This window comes from Bactrocera latifrons, unplaced genomic scaffold (genome assembly GCF_001853355.1).
Source record: "Bactrocera latifrons isolate USDA-ARS-PBARC rearing strain unplaced genomic scaffold, ASM185335v1 scaffold_98, whole genome shotgun sequence".
Taxonomy (NCBI): domain Eukaryota; kingdom Metazoa; phylum Arthropoda; class Insecta; order Diptera; family Tephritidae; genus Bactrocera; species Bactrocera latifrons.
This window is the reverse complement of record NW_017537689.1, coordinates 46,926-65,942: the sequence shown is the minus strand read 5'-3', so window position 1 is coordinate 65,942 and position 19,017 is coordinate 46,926. Positions and strand designations below refer to the sequence as shown.

General features: G+C 38.3%; 2 protein-coding genes and 1 long non-coding RNA gene across 10 annotated transcripts in view; 2 read left to right on the top strand and 1 right to left on the bottom strand.

Annotated features, from left to right (window-relative positions):
• LOC108977956 overlaps window positions 1-19,017 on the top strand; it is a 140,008-nt gene that overhangs the window by 85,730 nt on the left and 35,261 nt on the right. The gene's annotated exons all lie outside the window — the stretch shown is intronic.
• Window positions 7,555-19,017, bottom strand: part of LOC108977952 (synaptic vesicle glycoprotein 2B) — a 55,266-nt gene continuing 43,803 nt past the window's right edge. For 5 of the 8 annotated variants that reach the window (XM_018947949.1, XM_018947948.1, XM_018947950.1 and 2 more), the window contains exons 3-6: window positions 9,389-9,901; window positions 8,882-9,305; window positions 8,262-8,488; window positions 7,555-8,185 (exon numbers count right to left, since the gene is read on the bottom strand). In XM_018947949.1, the coding sequence (XP_018803494.1) occupies window positions 7,827-8,185; window positions 8,262-8,488; window positions 8,882-9,305; window positions 9,389-9,901 (1,523 nt within the window). In that variant the 3' untranslated portion in view covers window positions 7,555-7,826. Of the gene's footprint in view, window positions 8,186-8,261; window positions 8,489-8,881; window positions 9,306-9,388; window positions 9,902-10,935; window positions 11,108-12,049; window positions 12,219-19,017 lie in introns of those variants that run through there. The other 3 variants (XM_018947956.1, XM_018947955.1, XM_018947953.1) reach the window with 3 other exon arrangements.
• LOC108977955 lies at window positions 14,677-15,240 on the top strand. The gene has a single exon (XM_018947960.1). The coding sequence runs from the start codon at window positions 14,886-14,888 to the stop codon at window positions 15,141-15,143; it is 258 nt and encodes an 85-aa protein (XP_018803505.1). The 5' UTR covers window positions 14,677-14,885; the 3' UTR covers window positions 15,144-15,240.

Below are 19,017 nucleotides of genomic sequence, written 5' to 3'. Positions count from 1 at the left end.
GAACTTAATTTTCCACTCTATTCGAAGTAGCACCTATTGGCAAGAGTTATTCTGCGTTGGATTTCGTGGCTGACATTGCAGTTGGTGTTAATACTGATTCGAAGATTGATGAAATTATCTACGACTGCGAAAACATTTAGGGTGTTTCGATACGAGTCTAGCATTGGCATGCTTCATACCCTAAACAGGTTTCAAAATGTGTTTAGTCGAGATAAATAGGTTCTCTGCTATATATCTTTCAAGCATTGTTTGTAATACTTTTTCGATCTTATCTTCATTAACGGATGTGATGGGCAACTTTCATGAGACAAGTTTCACAAATCATGAGGATAAAAAATGACTTATTAGTTTCCACAAAAAATGTTTTTGCAGAATTTCAACTACTCTCAAATCTGTTTTTTTTTTTTTTTAATCTATAATCAAATAAAAATGTATTTCAAACTGTAAATGCTGTTAGCAGCAGTAATGTGGCAAGAAAGAAATGGTATTTTATTTCTAGTGGCACATCCGTGTTCTAAAATGTGAAAAGCGTAAAATTCTGGAAATTCGAAACTAAGTATGGCACTAAAGCAACGTTCGCCATAAATATTCAACAAATATGGATGAGCGAACTTGTACAAAGCGCAATGTGGACAAGCAACGGGTAGTTTGCAACGTGCAGCATGAAACGTGCGGCAACTAAATGGACTACAAAACTAAATACCGACTATTTGTGCAAACAATCTAATAGAAAACAACAACTACAACAAAACCGTCAGCTAAGTAGTTGATCATGTCACCAGCAGCATGCGGCAGCCAGCAACCGGCGTGTATGTAAGCAGCAGTAGCAGAAGCCGGTGTCATGGAAGAACGTCCAACAAGACAGACACGCATCAAACGAAGATCAACTGCTTAACGGTGCAACAGCACTCACAGAACGATTGCTGACTACTCGAGCGCTTGTTGGCGACACTCGTATGTACCAAGTGATGTGCATGTTGTTGGTTTTGTTGTTAGCTATTAGTTTAGTTGCGTCTTGTTGGCGTTCTTAAGACGATCACTTTGCAAACCTATTTACGTTTCAAATGGAATTAGACTGGATAAACATTTACCGGCGCAACATTTATTTGATCATAATCACGAAGATGGCGACGCTGATGCCTGCGTCTGACAGACCGATGTCGATCGCAGCTTGTGTAACGTTTTTTTCTTTTTTCGCTCACTAAAAGATCAATACTTCTCGAACAAGTGAGGTAAATAGCAAGGCAATTGCTGTGATCGGCAAAGTCATCACCAACGACGGATGGATCCAAAGTGTTAACTGCTGCTGTTAGAAATTACCTGTCTTGTGGATCAGCTTCAGTGATCGTTGTGATAGTTTGCACGCCGTTTGTCAACCGGCTCTGCCAATAATATTAGATTGCCACTCAGACGCATTCGTGGCATCACTGATATCAGGCTGAATGCTTAATAGAATTATGGTGGTATTTTGAAATTGTTAATTTATATATAAATGGCGCATATTTTATTTTTCGATTATACATTAGATGTAATTTTTAAGAAGTTGGCAAAGATTGCAATGTCTTAAGATAATCTAATTTTTGGGGATAACTATATTGTGGTAAATAGAGATATACCAGACAAAGTTTATGGGAATCTCCACTTTTCGCTATCATTTTTAGTGACGATTTGTCTTCAAGTGTAAAGCTAGGAAAAAACCACTGGCTGCCAGCTCCGAAAAATATTGCGGATGTCAAAGTTAGGACTCCTAAAATTATTCGAATAACCTGAAAACCGATTATTCGAATGCTTTGCTGCGAGTGTTGGAATAAATGAAAAATCTAAGAATCCGGTTAATCGATCAGTCGATTACCAAGAACTGTTTATTTTAAATTGTTAAAATATTTGCAAATAAAAAACTTAAATGTTGAATTTTTTTCTATTTAAAGCCAGAAAATTCAAATAAAATAGTTGTCCAAACAACGACAATATGTTAATCGTTAGTTCTGTTAAATTTTTCCGATATCGCTGACCAATGAGCAGCCCTAGTTCCACAGTAGTTTCGTGTACTGACAGAGTCAGGTGTTTAAGGCTCCTGAGCGGGAAGTAGTAGTTGAACGATGTCTAGACTCCTTAACTGCAGCATCGTGTTACTTTGAGATTAGACTGGTTTAGATGCCTGACCGCTACGGTGTTGTAGGCAACAGTAAGGCTAATGAGCTTGATATGACAGGTAATCCAGTCGCAATTACTGAGAAGTGAGAACGGGCAGGAGCTCTGTTCGCATTTTGTGACTTACCACCGGACTATTAGACCTCAGACCAAATCAGTAAGCGCTACCAGCAGATGTGTAATCGCAAGGTCCTACTGAGTAAGGGGAAAACGTAAGAAATCTAAGGAACTCTTCGCTCTTAGAAGGGCTCACCTTTCAATGATTGTAGGAGTTTTGCCTGGATACTGTCCGATCGGCATTCATGCAGTAATATTAAATATCTTGCCGGAGAACAGTCACCTGTTTAGAAGAAAATGAAATAGAAGCATCTCAACATTTCCATATTGATTTTTCCATTGGAATCCTACATTCATCAAATGCATTAATTCTGATGACGCGTCGTGAGACTATAAATATGATGTTGAATCTCTCCAAGAGCCCATTGCATGGCTTTCCAAAGCGAAAAATAATTGAAGAAGGCACTGAAAGTCATCTCAGCCAATGTTTATAACAAGTGTAGGGCAAAAGGGATGAACATGTTTGTATCGGCTCAAAACGTAAATTTTTTTCATTGTCAATCTAGATCAGTTTTTATCGCATTATAATCTTTGAAAAAAAATATGTATTCGATTTGTTTTACCAAACATAAGATATAGTTGTGGGAAGATATCCAGGTTAAATAAGAATTCTTTGCGTTCAAAGATAGGTTTCAGAATTTTTATGAAGATCATTGGGTAGTAAGGCTGCTGAAGTTATTAGCACGCTTTAAAAGCATTTTAGAGATTAAGAATACCTTGATGTAGTTAAGATATAAATATTTAAAAATATTTGGAAATTTAAACGATGATGAAAAAAGAAAAATTATTTCAATAGAATTTTCTTTTTTTAATTGAAGAAAAATGAAAATATTTTTTGTAATTTTTAGAAAAATTTCTATATAATTCAAATTTGTATATGTTATCCATGTAACCAATTCATCTGTTGCATACAACTTATGAGAGCAATACCTAACAGCTAGTCATGGCCACGACCCAGTAGAAGGAGTAACTGATTCCCTCAAACTTTTTGAACACACATACCTATGAAGCTACCGCCTAAGGCATTATACAAGCACTTATATAATAATAGTAATGATTATAATGTATTTATGGATGCCTTCTTGTCGTTATATGTTTTTTTCTCCCATCGTACCGAATGTAAACATCTATGTCACCCAAACCGTTAGACGACAATATTTACCCCGCCTCAGGTATGTTTGCGTATGTTTGTGTGTAGAGGCATGTAAGCATCGCTCTATTGCCGCATCACTACACTTGAGCCGCCGCAGATGCGACTCACATGCAGCATATTATGTCGTCTTCAGTCATATTCACATTCCTTTCAGTGCCACACAGTGCGTGCAACATTTAAGTGCAACATTAGTAAACAGTGCACGAGTAAACAGCAAATGCGTAGGAAAATATCTACTCAATCGTATTTATTTAAGTACAACGATGTGTGTTTGGGTGTATGTGTGTATGTCGCGTCAAACCAGCCAAAGCAATACTACATGGTTGCATTTATGCGTCTATCAGCGCACAGCTCAATCAAAAGGTAAAGCTGCGCAGGTGAAGTGCCGTGATCACATATATATATGTATATATTTATGTACTCGTACCAATAAGCTAGAATTGACTGTAAATGCGATTGCCAGCACACAGAGTTCTTAAATATGCCACGAACTTGTTTTTTTTATGTATATTTATGTATGTGCGTAAGTGCGTGTGCCACGATTATTGCAACGCGATGCGCCGCACAGCGCTCATCACATTCACAGGCAGCCGCACTTTACCTGGCCTGGCACTTTGCCTGGAATGCTTTTTGTCCATTTAAGTGCATACATTTGCTAACAGTGCTGCGGCAGCCGTATTTGTGGCAATCCGCAGCACAAGCGCGCACTGACAAAAAAAAAAAACAAAAAAAAAGCACAAACACACAAAAAACGACACAAAATGCGGTTACAATTCTAGGCAAGTGACATTTCTTCAATTCTACATTGCCATTTCAACTATTTCCTATGGGCAAGTTGACGCGCTGTTTGGCCGCTGTGTCCATGCGCCGTTTTTGGTATGTCGTAGAGCTGGCAGCTGCGTGCAATGACCGCTGCTGGTGCCGCCGGACGCGAGCGCTTCTTGTATTGCTATATTTGGTGTGCGTCGCATGGCGAGATAACTCAGCGCGCGGCATGATTTGCAGCGTGTCTTGGCTGGCACAGTGACAACAGTACAATTGCCGTTTGGACTGCCATCAAATGATGGTCGTGGTGTCCGCCGTACATTGTATGTGGCTGCACTCCATCGAATTTGCTTCTGTGCGCATGTGTATACATTCACTATTGATGACAGCTGGCGCCCTAGTGGTATTTCTTTTTGAATACTGTTCGACGATTAATTTGCCGAGGTATTGACATTATTTACCAAAATTTTATATAATTCTATGTAATGACTTACTCTTCTTCCTTTGCACTCTCTTCGTGGGATCTTTTGGACAGGTCGCTATGCACTGGCAGCCAGATCGAGAAGACTGCAGAAAATGTCTAGAGCAAGGCACCAGGGAAACAATGTAGCATCTCTTGTGCATTTGTTCCGCATCGGCAACACTCTGGGGTCCCCTCGGTATGATACACTGAATAAAGTATCGATTGTGAGGCCACGGATTTGGTTGGAATTCGCTTCAAGCATCCTAAAGGATGACTACTTCTCATGGATCCAGTAACTAAACTCCATCTGGTATCGCAAAAAACCTAACATGGGCTATGCGCGGCTCAACGGTCTCGAATCGATAGATCTTTTCCCTGCATCATCATCTTCCATGCGAACGGCATGGCCTAACCAGCACATTTTTTGCTTTCTTGACTCTCGTTAGATGGCCGGCGTCTTTTAGTTCGCCCTCCCCATAGCTGTGCTCACGGTAAGGGATTAGTACAGTTACCTTCAGAAGTGCATAGAGGTTTGCAAGCGCATTCTCTTTGTATCGAGCTCATAAATCAGTAAGGCTTACCTTAATTGAGATCTTATTTCCTTTAATTATCGAGTAAGTGATTGGAATGATGTCTTTTGTACGCTATGCTTCAAATGTTTCATATATATGAAAGTGGTTTACCTGTTTTAGTTGTGTGCCAACTTTTCGATATCCATTTTGTAGTAAGAAAAGACAAGTTTGAGTCAAGGCTTACCTCTATTATGTCGGTAAATTCCTTTCCAGTAGGTATTCTTTTGATCTATAATGTCTTTGCTTACTTTTACTAACATCTATACACAGAATATGATATCCGAGTTAAATATTATTGTAATACCTAGATTATCTATATTTTTTTGAAATATCTTAAAGAAATTATACATAACTGAGGCCAATATAGTTATAAAATAAATTGATTACACATTCGCAGACATTTACCTGATTCACATTTGAGGTCTAATAAGAAAAAGCATTATTAAGTTAAGTGTATGTAGTTCTTAGAAGATCATTTCCAACCGATCCCACCAAAACCCTGAAGCCCGATCTCAAATTTCGTTCCATGATCCATTTTTTGCCTTAACTCGTGAGGACCGATATATGAGATCGTTTTGTATCCAGCTTTATTTAAAATAGTTCCACCACATTTTTATGCAATTTTTAACTTGTGGGAAATCAATGCCTTTATGACGTCGGATTCGGCGATTTCTTTTCTCTTATCGATAGTTTCGACAATTGGCCCTCCAGCGCCTGGTGCCTCATTAACATTAAAGTAACCGACACAGAATCGAATGAACCCGTTACATTGCCAACTGATTGAAGTTACAGTATTAGAACCATTCAAACTATTCATAATTTTAACGGTCTGCCTTCGTTTTCACCTTTACGGAAGAAAACACTATAAACTTATGGCTGTAGTGTCTGAATAGTTAGTCTCATATTTCTAACGACATATATTATAACCCGATTGCGCTTAAAAATTCCAAGATCTTATTTATTGGCATAGACACAGCTTACGCGATTATAGCCGAGTTTCGAACAGCGCGCCAGTCGTTTCTGCCTTTTGCTATGTGGCGCCAATTGGAGATTCCATGCGAAGCCACGTCCTTCTTCTCCTGGTCTTTTCAACGGAGGTGAAGTTCCTCTACTTCCCCTGGCGGGTACTACTTCGAATACTCTCAGAGCTATCTCTCGAAAACCCGTAACGTCGACTTATCAGATGTTGTCATCGTGCATGCCTCTGCACCACATAGCAGGACGGGGATGATGAATGACTTGTAAAGTTTGGCCTTTGTTCGTCGAGAGAGGTCTTTATTTCAAAAATGCCCACTCAGTCTGAAGTAGCACCTGTTCCCCAGCTTGGAAGATGGACGAAATTATCTATGACTTCGAGAAGAAGTCACACGATAGAGAGTCGCTTTGTCTGAAACCGCAATCATGAAGGAGGTTTTGGTGTCGCTCAATGTCAGAAAGAATTTGGAATTCCTGCAATATGGCTGCGTAGTTCAAATTCAGACTTAGCGACATAAAAGCAGCTCCTTTTCGTATTGTCAAAAGTAGATTTAAAATCGACGAAAATGTAGTGCGAGTCGATCCTCTTTTCATGGGACTCTTCCATGACGGTGAATATCTGTCCATTCGTTGATTTTCCAGGCCTAAAGCTACATTGATAACGTGAAATCGGTTTTTAACGGTGGGCTTTACACATAATACGTTCGATAGAGCCTTATTGGCGATGTTGAGGAGACTTATCCTACGATAGCGCACCTAAATTTCTATCACCGAGACATCTTTCGTCAGACCATTTTCTACAAAGATGCGTGAGCTTCTTATCCGTTTTTCACCGCCGTATTTGAATAGCTCTGCCGGTAATCCATCGGCCCGCCGCTTTGTTATTCTTCAGACGGGTAATCGCTATTCGAACTTCTTCATAGTCATCCTTGACTGAGGAATCAAGTTCACCATCTCTTGGTATTATGCTTTCAGTGCCATTCAGCAGGCTAGAGAAGTCTTCCCGCCATAATTTTAGTATGCTCTGGGCATCAGTTACTAGATCACCTCTGGGGGTTCTACAAGCGTATGGTCCAGTCGTGGAACCTTCTGCTAGTCGCGGCATCTTTTTTTCATCTTATTTGTACAATGTCGGCCAGCTTGTCATTGCTCAAACATTTACGCATTTAGTTAATTATTTGCTCAACTGCTCTCTATCGCTTAAGCTATTTGAACTTCCAGCACAATACTTTAATACATTTAAAGAACTTTTACTCATATTTTCATAGTTTTTTAATCAAAATACTTCAAATATTTTTAAAACTTTATCTATTTGTACATAATTGAAAACAAAAATTACAAATTTATTAGCACTAAAATGTAATACTAGCAATGACACTGAACTAAAATGAATGCTGAAAGCGATTCTATTTATATAATCCCATATGCATGTACATTTTTGGTAGAAAAATATTTCAGCTAAAATTAACAGTATTTGTACAATTCGATGAGTCTTTCGATTAACTTTAGGTTTTAAGTGATTCTTTCGCTTAAAATATGATGAGAAACGCAACTATTTTGTTATTACTTAAGCGCAAATGGAAGTAGTTGAAACACAGATACATTATCTATGGCACATTATCTTACTTCTTCATTTTTCTAAATCATTCTTCACCGCGCGCTCACGTTTCAGCTCCGGCAAAACAGTGGCCAAAGCGACAAGTACCACAACATGTGCCATGATAACCCAAAATAAAATGTCGCAATAGTTAAATAGGAACATGCCAATGATATTGCCACCGGCCACAGAACCCAGACGTCCAATCATCATGGCAAAGCACATGCCCATAGCGTTGATCTGTGTCGGATAGAACTCAATCGAAATGGTGGCAATGATGCCACCGCAATTTCCAACACTCAAAAGTAGTGTTAAAACGATCACAATGGCGGCAAAGTCCGAAATCCAATGTATGACGGCTGCACAAACAACGGACACCGTGAGCCAAATCACTAATTAAATAGAAAAAGGAAGGGAATTAAATATATTTCATAAAACATGGTTTTGTAGACATTTGAGAATACTCACTCAACAAATTGACCTTGCCAACTATATCGATGGTGTAGGAAAATATTAAGAAAATCACAGTAAAAGCAGCACCGATCATTATCAGCACTTCGAACATGAAAGTGTCCAAGGCGTTGCTGCAATCATTGCTCGCCGCCGTTGTTGTCACATCCATGCTACCAATGACACCGCATACTTTGAGATCTTGACCATTTTTGGCGATGAGGTCATTGAGCACTGTAGGGAACCTAAATAATAAATGAGAAAACCATGATTCTCAATTAAACCAAATACTGTACTATAGTATCTGATTTCTTCCACAAGTATTCTGTCAATAAATTGATATAGAACTTATAGGTTTTACCTCTGGCTTTACAAAGAGCTGCACATAACATCTAAACTAACCTAATCCGAACCCTAACCTGTGGATACTTGTTGACTTTATTCCATACATCTTTAGAGACTTTATAGTCGACAATGCAACAAAAGTCGAAAAGAACGGATCTATAAATATTATAGTGTGGGTTTCTGAATTTATTCTAATATGGGAATACCGGTTTAGTCGGAAACATTATAGGAACACTTTCTGCTGTGTTTTGAAAATGTGAGAAGTATTATAGAAAAATCTACATTTTACTCACCACATGAATAGCCCCTGAGATATGCCGTAAATCGAAAAGAGTGAAAAGCATATATTAAATGTGTGCAAAATACGTTCTTTATAAAATAGCGGTATTGTCTGACTCCAGATAATTTTCAACGCATCCTTAACACCATGCACATTGGATAGATCAGCGCCACCCGTCTGCAGAACAATACTCTTCACCGGAAAATTATCTGCTTTATCGCCGGTATTTGAAGCATAAATTCGACGCAGTACATCCAGAGAAGCATCGTGTTGCCCGTGCACCAACAAGTACTTCGGTGTTTCGGTTAACGTAGCAAGGCCCATCAAGCCCCCAATAGATAGCACTGTGTTGATGAGAAAGAAGGCACGCCACGAAGCGAATTTCAAGCCCAATATGACAAAATCCAGTTTCATTGGCAGAATAAGAAGACCCATGACTGCAAAATATTATAGTGTGAGCCAAAAATATTAAATTTTTTGCATACAAATTATAACACAATTTCGCACACACTCCACTTACCTGGCAAAAACATTAGCGCAAACGGCAAGAACATCGACATGAGCGTTACATAACGTACACGCGTTCTATTGCTATGATACTCGCCACATAAGCTGAAGACACACGCCTGACAGCCCGAAATGAAGAAGCCATTGAGGAAACGAAACGCGATCAACATCCAAGTGTTGACGGAGAAGGCCGAGATAATTGTCGCTGCGGTGGCTAAGACCAACGAGTAGCGCAGCGTACGCACACGACCGCATGTGTCGGCCAAAAAGCCCATTATATGCGAACTCATCACAACGCCAAAGTAAGCTGCCGACGCAAGTAAACCCTGCTCGGCCTGTGTCGCCGCCAGATCGCATTTTATCATAGGCATTACCATGCTGATACCCATCGTTTCGGCCATCACTGCCATAAAGCAAATGCCACAAATTAGCGTCAATACATAATGGAAGCGGCCGACACCTGTCAGCGTGAGCGCATCCTCGAAGGTGTGTGAGGCCACTTGTGATTCGTCATGCTTTTCTTTGCCTGCAATGCACATAAGGGTATTTGTCAATCCGAATGTCTTGTTTACAGTTTAATTTATGCTAAAATTTTGCTTATGAAAACTAAAAGGCTTCGAGTTAAAAACTGTTGTCAGCTTTTTCCCGTGGACATTAGTACGTGAACTTTGTTGTGATAATGAATAACGGGTCTTCAAACGGAACCGCAAACGATCAGGATGATTCGGAAGAGAATTCATCAGCTTCGAGTTTCTACGATACGAAAATATTTCGTTGGTTTTCTTTGTTTCTATATCTCGGCGGTATAAGTGGCCTAGGCATGATTTTATCGCTATACTATTTACTTTTCTTCGACTCAACTATGCCTGACATACATCTGAAGTTTCCGATATCTATAGACGGCAAACCAGTGCAAAAAGTTCAGTCTTATACATAAAAGACCTCAAGAAGGTAAGATGATTAAAAAAAGTTTTAGTGTGATATCTGAGTTTAACGTGAGTACATTTCGATGCGAAGTTTGCGATATGTCCGCTTTTGGCGGTTCAGCGGTCAAGCAGCTATTAACGGAGGGAAGAAGCCAAAAGAGATTTGGTTTAAAGTTTAGGCTGCGTGACTGTCAGTAAGTTAGACTAAAAACTATGGCGAGATACATATATTCATAACTGAAAAGTTCGAGAAATATCTGAGCCACATAACTTCTTTATCCGATTCGACTCTTTTTAATACCTATTCAAAAAGTATCATTAGGGGATTCAGTTATAGCACTACTTTGCTTTCGACCTTTATGTTTTGTTTTTTCGGAGACATCTAGAAGAGAACTCCTCTAAAAATTTTTCCAAAGCTAAAGGCTGTAGTTATTTTTTAGCTAATCTTCTAATAAAAAATGTCTGAGTAGTTAAATTTGCGTACTCTCTCAAAGAAAACCTTGTAACAATGATAAAATTTGTATACTCTCGGAATATGTTCCAAAGAATATAATAGTTCCATAGTTATTCTGTAACATCATAAATCGACCGATATACTTATGTTGTCTTTTATATTTCGGGATTAAGAACTTACCGTAAAATGTTAGATTTTTAATGATGTACATTCTCAGAACACATTGACATACGAGTACTATTTGTGTGGTTTACAGTAACTTAGAATATTCATTTCGCCTAAAAAAAAAATTAAGTTAAATCGCCAGCATTTTCGGGCGATTATTTTTAAAACTTTAGTCGTGGATTAACTCAGCAACAGTGCATCGTTGCACTTAATCAAATTCTTGCGAATGCAGCTCCATCAAGGACTAGTGTTTATCGATCATATGATGAATTCAATCGAGGTTGTATATCACTCCGAGATGTATTTCTTGAAGATCGTCAAAAATCAGTGAGATTGAGGACAACTATGGGCATAAGTGGAACCAGCGTATATTCAATACGGTATGAACATTTGACTGAAAAAGAATTAGTACATATCGGATGGTACACAATTTGTCAATCGCTGAAAAAATGCTCTTATAGGTAATGAATCGACGATTTACGCGCTCTTCACTCTTCACCTCGCCAATGCGATCAATTCCATTTTTTGACTCTCAAAACATCGATTCAATAAGTCATCCACCGTATAGTTCTGACTTGGTACCGAATGACATTTTTTTCGTACGAAAATATGTGAGCTCAGTGTTTTTCGACACCTGAAAAGGCAGTTGAGGCGTTCGGAATCCATGTTTTAGAAGTGCCTTAATCAGAGTGGCAAAAGTGCTTTGGCAAACGTATGCAAAAGTGTATATCGTTATATTTGCTATTTGATATTTGCTAAATCGATCAGATAATTCTCTCTACTAGCCCCGGTGTATTCAATTTGAATATCTTGTCAAGCTTGGAGCGGCATAAAACATGCCTGAAGTAAATTTCGAGGAATGTTGCCAAGTTGACAGTCCTTGTCCGAATAATAATCCAGGTCCGTTCCGGCTACTTCGACCCGACTGTCGTGGGAACGAATGTAAGGATCTCTCTCCTGTCAGTTGACTTTATACCGCATTGGTCAACAAACGGTATACACACAGTGTATGCAACTTCATTCATTTTTAATGTCTTATCAAACGTCTTACTGCTGTAAAGGTTTCCTTCCCACTGATTCCATCCGTTAACATAAAAATTATACGTAAATTCAAAATAAATTTACTTACAGCTTATTAAACCGATACTTTCCATTTGGAACCATTTAGAACCACTTACGAAGAAACAAGAGCCCCGCTACATCAAGCCAAAGTCGTATAACTTCACTTTTTGGACAGAAAATATTAGACACACCGTAAATTTTATTTTTTTAATATATATACTCGTAGCGCCGCTTCTAAGTTGACACTAATTTGCAAAAACGAATAATACGATTCAGAAATCACATTAGTTGCTAATAAAAACATAGGCGGCATTAAATTATATAATGTTGGCCGCCAATATTTTTCGCCATAAAGTAGAGAAACCCTCTAAGTATGATTTTGCACTTATGTTTTCTTATGAATCTTCTGACTGTGGTAATAAAATGAAAATTAATCGACAGCTGTGCGCAAGCTAAATATATAATATGGGCGAATTTGTACGAATTTCTGTTATTTGCTTTGCAGAGCCAAAGGAATACGGTACATGTTGTACCATGTTGATGACATATGTTTAAAAGAGACCTGTAGGAAAATTTTAACTAGTAGCGTACATAAACTGACCAGTTCGTAACCAGTTATTTTTTAAGTTAAAAAAGTCTAATTGGATAGGAACGAATGTTAAGAGTGAATAATCTATTATCGACTTCTTATCTAAATTAATAATTTTGGTATCTCTAACTTCTTTGAAGTTATGTAATATTATAATTTTTCAAAAGTTTTGAGTAGAATACTAAGCCAGTTGACAGGGATTTTATTGTTTAGTCCTAGTATGCTTACCAGTGTTCTCACTCATTAATGTTGATATATAGTATTATGAATGTGGCATGCGATCACGATTAACAAAATGATCGATGATATTTTTATTATTGATTCAAAATACTTTTAGCCAATGAAAACATTACACCATCTGATCAAATTTGACACGGACTACAACTGCGCGGGCGAACCGTATTAATAGATTGGAATAATATTTTCAAATTTAATATGAAGTTTCATGCGACTCGTTCATCTAATATCTCTGTTAATGACATAAATATCGAAAAGTTCAAGAAACGGTGCGTTCTGAGAGCATCAGAGAGATAGCATCTCCTATGGATCAGCCCAACAAATGTTGGTTAATTTTTTAGTATGGAGCATGTCTCTGCTAGACTCATACTAAAAGATCTGTACGCTTTACAAAAATGAAGGCGAGTCGCAAAAAAGTTGCTGAGCACTTTATCAAAATCATCATATATCAAAAATTTCATTGCTGCTGACGAATCATGGGTTTATGAATATGGCTTAGAAACTGTTCGAAAATATAATGAATGGTGATTCAAAAAATAGACGCGACAAAATCTAAGTTCGCTGAAGCCCTTGAGTTACATGCCATCCGAGTCTTGTAGGCGCACTCAAAAACAGACAGGACATTTGTCCGGGTCATATTTGATCGGCCGGTACAGCTCTCTCGGGAAGCCTCGTCATTACTATCAGGATAATTATATTACTTATATTTCGACTATCACTCAAACATTCCTAAAGCTTTTCATATACAATATTATTTAAAAAGAAAATTATAGTTTTAGTCAATCCGAAAAGCAAAAAAGAACTTAACCTCAAATGACCAAGAGACATGTTATAATGTTCGGTTGATGGGGGACTGAGCAAAATGGGAGTCATGCTGCCTATTTGAGTTCTTATGGACCGTCGAGGTGCGAACTTGGTGCAGATTTCACAGCGACAGAGACTAAGGTCGCATTAATGCGTTGGTAGCATGGGGCCTCGTAACTCGTTGTCCACTCCCTGAATGTCTTAAGACCTAACAGGTCTTAAGATGGCTTCATCTATCATCCCTAACCGAGGTGGAGTTTGGATGGAGCCTTTTGGCGCAGACGTAGCAGAAAAATTCCTCTTGGTCCGGGTTGGACCCAGCACGAATCCGGAGGATTCTAAGCAACTCTGCTGCAAGGCATTGCTCCCGTGATGACAATCGTAATCTAAAACTTATCGATCTAAACGAGGTTAGATCTCCGAAAATCCGGCTGTTGTAGGAATTGCGTGCAACGAGTCCCCGCATGACACTAACCACCTCTTTGCATGTCCTGCTAACCCTGCACATCTGACACCCCTCTTCCAACCTCGTCGCAACAGCTCGCTTCACGGGCCTTCATTGTGTAAAGAGCATGTCTTTGCAGAAACTCAATGAAAGTTATTATTATTTACCGCAAAATTTCCCTACGGGCCATCTAAGTACATACATATGTATGTGAGAGCGGCTGCAACTAATTAGCGCCTCGAAACAAGCGAAGTGTACAAAAGAATAAGAAACGAAATGCATAAGTTAAATATGCGAAACCGTTGTAACAAACATACACATACATACCGAAGTGACATAACAACACACTTGCGTTTACATACGCACATACATTCATAAGAGCAAGTGTAGATAGGAAAATGCCAACTTGAAGAGACCAAAATCGCGCCAATACTTACGCCTACTAAGTAATGGCAATAAGCAATTAGTAGACCAAACCGCAAAAATACATATATACAGACACACATACATACCACCACGTACGCCCATATTTACTCCACAACTAGCCAAAGTGGCAGACATTGAGACGAAAGAAAAGCCTCGTGCAACAAATTTTCTTGCGAGTCATTTTAGTTACACTTGAGACTTAGAATTGCCGTCGACGCGTGTGGTTAGAAGACGGTCATACCAAAACCCAGCCAAAACGCAAAACAAACACAACATACGAAGTCTTAACGCATAGGAAAGTTTTATAGAAAGTCTTTTGCGCTTTTTGTCCTCTGCTGCTGCTGCTTCTCTTACTTACTGTGCTTACTTTCTCTAATTCGATTGTAATTAATTACGACGACGATGTCACTCGCACCTGCTGGTGCTGCCGCTGCCGCTGCCGCAGCCGCCGCTGCCAACGGCGCTAATAAAGATGAAGAAATCAGTGTGCCGAAATCTGACAGTTTCTTCGAAACGAAAACCTTCCGACTAATCTCCTTGTTTATATACATGGCGGGCATAAGTGGCTTGGGCATGACATTAGCCATGTACTATTTATTTATTTGGGATTCGCGTATGCCACCGCTGCCGGAGTACAAACATGCGCATCATGTGGGCTAAGGAGTGCTCGTAGTTGTGTGGGGAGTGTATGATTGATACGAATTACGAATGGAGAGTTTCTAATGTTTTAAGTGTCATATCCCAGTAGACGACCTTGGTGAGTATGGCAACACTGCTCTTTTGTTTATTTGTATATGTAAGGAAATGATATTAGTATATTTTTATAGTATGTGCACAAGAAATTTGCCATGCTGAAATACTAGGTGTCCTCTAACAGAAAATGTTGTGCTGTTTCCATTTAAAATGTAATTCCAGGGAAATTTTAAAAGTTCAGTGTAATGAAATTAAAAGTGAAAAGTGAAATTTTGAACAAGTTCAATATTTTAATTTTTAATTTATTTATTTATAAACCATGCATTCTGAACGTTTTGCATCAGATTTCAAAACTTTAAAGCGGTTTCTCCGATCCTTTTGAAATTTTGTTGGCGCTTTCTGCACATAATTTATGAGGTAACATCGAAGCGTTATGCTCAAATTTTTTAATGTTTTTTATATTTTTTTTTTTTTAGAATAACAAACTAGCTGATTTCTTCCCAAAAAAAAATTGCGTCTTTTCCATTAAAGTGTTTTAAAAAAGTGTTTATGAAACATTATAAAATAATATATTTTTTGGAATTTTCAAAAGAAATATTCAAAACTCGGCCATTACGACGTCATTTCCGACGGTCCCTCAGAAAAAAGGTGCCTTCGCGTTGAAACTGAACTTCTGACAGGATCATCAAAAGTTAGGTTAGGTTAGTCTGGTGAAACGATCATCCACGCACAGACCAGATTTTGTCTTTCGCGAAACCATCCTTTAGGTTGCCTGCGCTTGACTCGAGTTTTCACAGACTCTGTGACCTCACTATCCATACCTCGTTTCAGTGTATCATTCTGTGGAAACCCCAGATGTTTACGTCGTAGTTTTGCCAGTGCGGACAAGTGCAGAAGAAATGCTCCATTGTTTCCCTGGTTTTTTGCTATAGAAATTTCCTGCAGTCTTCTCGATCTGTCAGCCCCATTTTCCGGGCGTGTGTCACTACCAGACAGTGACCAGTTAGTATTCTGATTATATTCCTATAGTACACTTATTTTCTATCTTACTTTCAAGGCTCTATCCCCATCTACTACTCGGATCAACTTGACCATTTAGAACAATATTCTTGAGACGTTATATAGTTAAATATGACTTTAAATTTTAATTTTTTTAAGCCCTGGAACCCATATAACCCTTAAGTTTTCAACTGATACCTTATTTTTTTAATTGAGGATCTACAATTTCAATATTACGGATGTGTTATATGGCAAAGATTTTCTTGACGAGATTTCTTTCTTCTAATACATAAAAATTAAGATACTAATCGAAAAAAAAAATCCCTAACTGGCATAATTTTGAAATATACTTTCATGATAATGTTGAGATTTTTTTTTGGAAATCCCCCAAAACCTCAACAAATATATTAAAAAGCTTCACGCGTTTTGTGAAATCAGATAAGAAATACCCAAGAAATTCTCAAATATTCAAAATATCAAAAACACAAGTTATTTGAGGGATCGTTTATGTGTCACCCTTATTTAGCCCTTATTTTCGAAAGTTTTTCATAGAAAAAATAGGAAGTTTTCAAAAAAAAAAGCTACCATATCGCGACAGAGAATGATGTTAAAAATATTCTCTCCAAGTTGAAAGAGATATCTTCAAAACTCTTACTTTAAGAGTGGAAACTGTTTTGACAAACACTATTCTGAAGAAATGCGTTTAAAGATTTTCTCGACCTGTTCGCTACTCTGTTCCCTTTCGACAACAAACGCTGTAGCGACCGTAATAATTTGAGTTTCGATTTAAAAATTTGAGAGAATGTTTAATACAGTGTCTACTATCCGATAGTGCAACAAAAAATCGATTTTCGAAAATTTTATACTGAGACGATCCTTTAAGTAAACTTCAACCAAAAAATCTACAAAGTGCATACTTATAAGTAAACATTGCCTTTCTTCTTTTTTTCGTTAATTACGTAATTTTTGTCTGAGAAGGTTTTCAATTGTCGGACGGTTTTATTTATTTTTTTTTTTTTCAAAAACGCGACGAAAATTTCCTATTTCAAAGCAATTATCTTTGTAGCACATTAAATACTACTCAACTATTTTGCTCACGAAAACAAAGAAAGGCGGTTATATTGTTACTAAGCCTAAACATGTGACTTGGTCCTTACTGAAAATTTTCGTTCGAAGTTCCTCAAGAATGTTTTTGAAAAAAAAAAAAACTCTTCTAATTCTTACTTGGCTAACTACCTCCTCTCCACCTAATTGCAACAGTCTTTTATAGAACAAAATTTTAAAACTGGGATAATTTTAGGCTTCTTGAAAATTAAATTCTTAAAGAAGATAATTTTAATATCATTATTTTATTAGTGTTACTCATACGCCCTGTAGAGTCATTAATTTAATCGTCATTACAAGCCACAATTCAGTTCAAAGGTAGCAGTTTGAATTAAGGAATCAGTCCAAAAGTTCAAAAAGTGAATTCAACTACAACTTGTGTTTATTCTTCTAATTCTTGTCGTAGATACTGCTTACGTGGTTATTGCCGAGTTTACAACAGCGCGCCAGTCGTTTTCCGTTTCGCTGTTGGGCGCCAATTAAAGACACCAAGTGTAGCCAAGTTCTCTCCACCTGGTGTGGAGTCAATGTCTACCTATTAATTTGCTTCCCCCAGCGGCTACAGCGACGAATAATCTCAGAGCTGGAGTGTTTTCATCCATTCGAGCGCCATGATCCTCGATTGCGGTATTCGCCGTGGCCAAAGCGCAAAGGACCATAAATCTTCCGCAGAACCTTTCTCTCGAAAACTCGTTACATCGACTCATTAGATTTTGTCATAGTTCATGCCTCTGCACCATATAGCAGGAGGGGAATGATGAGTAACTTGTAAAATTTGGTCTTTGTTCATCGAGAGAGGAGTTTACTTCCCAATCAAATACTCAGTCCGAAGTAGCACCTGTTGCCAAGAGTTATTCTGCTTTGAATTTCGAGGCCAACGATGTTGTTGGTATTGATGCTGGTTGCAAGGTAGACGAAATTGTTTCCACCTTCGAAGTTATCACTGTCAACAGTTGTGAATGTTTCTATGATGCCAGGAGATATTTCGTCTTGCTCTCGGTCACTACCGGACCCATTTGCTTCGTTTCTTTGTCAAGCCTGGAGAAAGCGGTGCGGTTGTAATGGAAATGTTTCCGACGTCATAAGCGTACGCCAGCATTTGTACACCCTTGTAGAAGATTGCAGCTTCTCTGTTAAGCTCTGCAGCTCGAATTATTTTCAGTAGGAGTAGATAGAAGAAATCGCACGACAGCGACTCGCCTTGCGAGAAATCGTGTAGCGATCTTCGCTTGCACCCTGTATTCGTTGTGTTCTTTATAGCACTCAGAAATATTTTTTATTCTGATTCATACTCACTCTCCGCATTTAAAAGTAACTCTGACATTTTTTTTTTTTTTTTTGTTTTTTAAATTTGTCGCACAAAACTCACTTCACACTCACTGACCACACGATACACCCTCTCTACTATGACTGCCTGTCATCGTCAGCATGGCGCTCACTTACTCGCGCAGTCCCTACTCTTGGGCGACGGATTAATTAACGCCATTAAAGCGAAATTCAGCGCCATTAAAAAGACAAAAACAAAACCAAAAAGTTGACAAAGCAATACACACGGTTTAATCCTATTTCTCGTTTCACTAAATCCCAAGCACTCAGAGCCCTCCTACTACGTACTCGCATATGTAGCGATATACCGCGACTCAGCCTGCTGGTGTTGGCCTGGTATCTGGTGACTCTGTGGTAATTTCTCAGTATTTCCTGTCATGTGGCTCTATATTGCCATTAACTTTTTGACAGT

Coding starts and splice junctions, on each gene's coding strand:
- LOC108977955 (XM_018947960.1), top strand. CDS start 14,886: ATGTCACTCGCACCTGCTGGTGCTGCCGCTGCCGCTGCCGCAGCCGCC.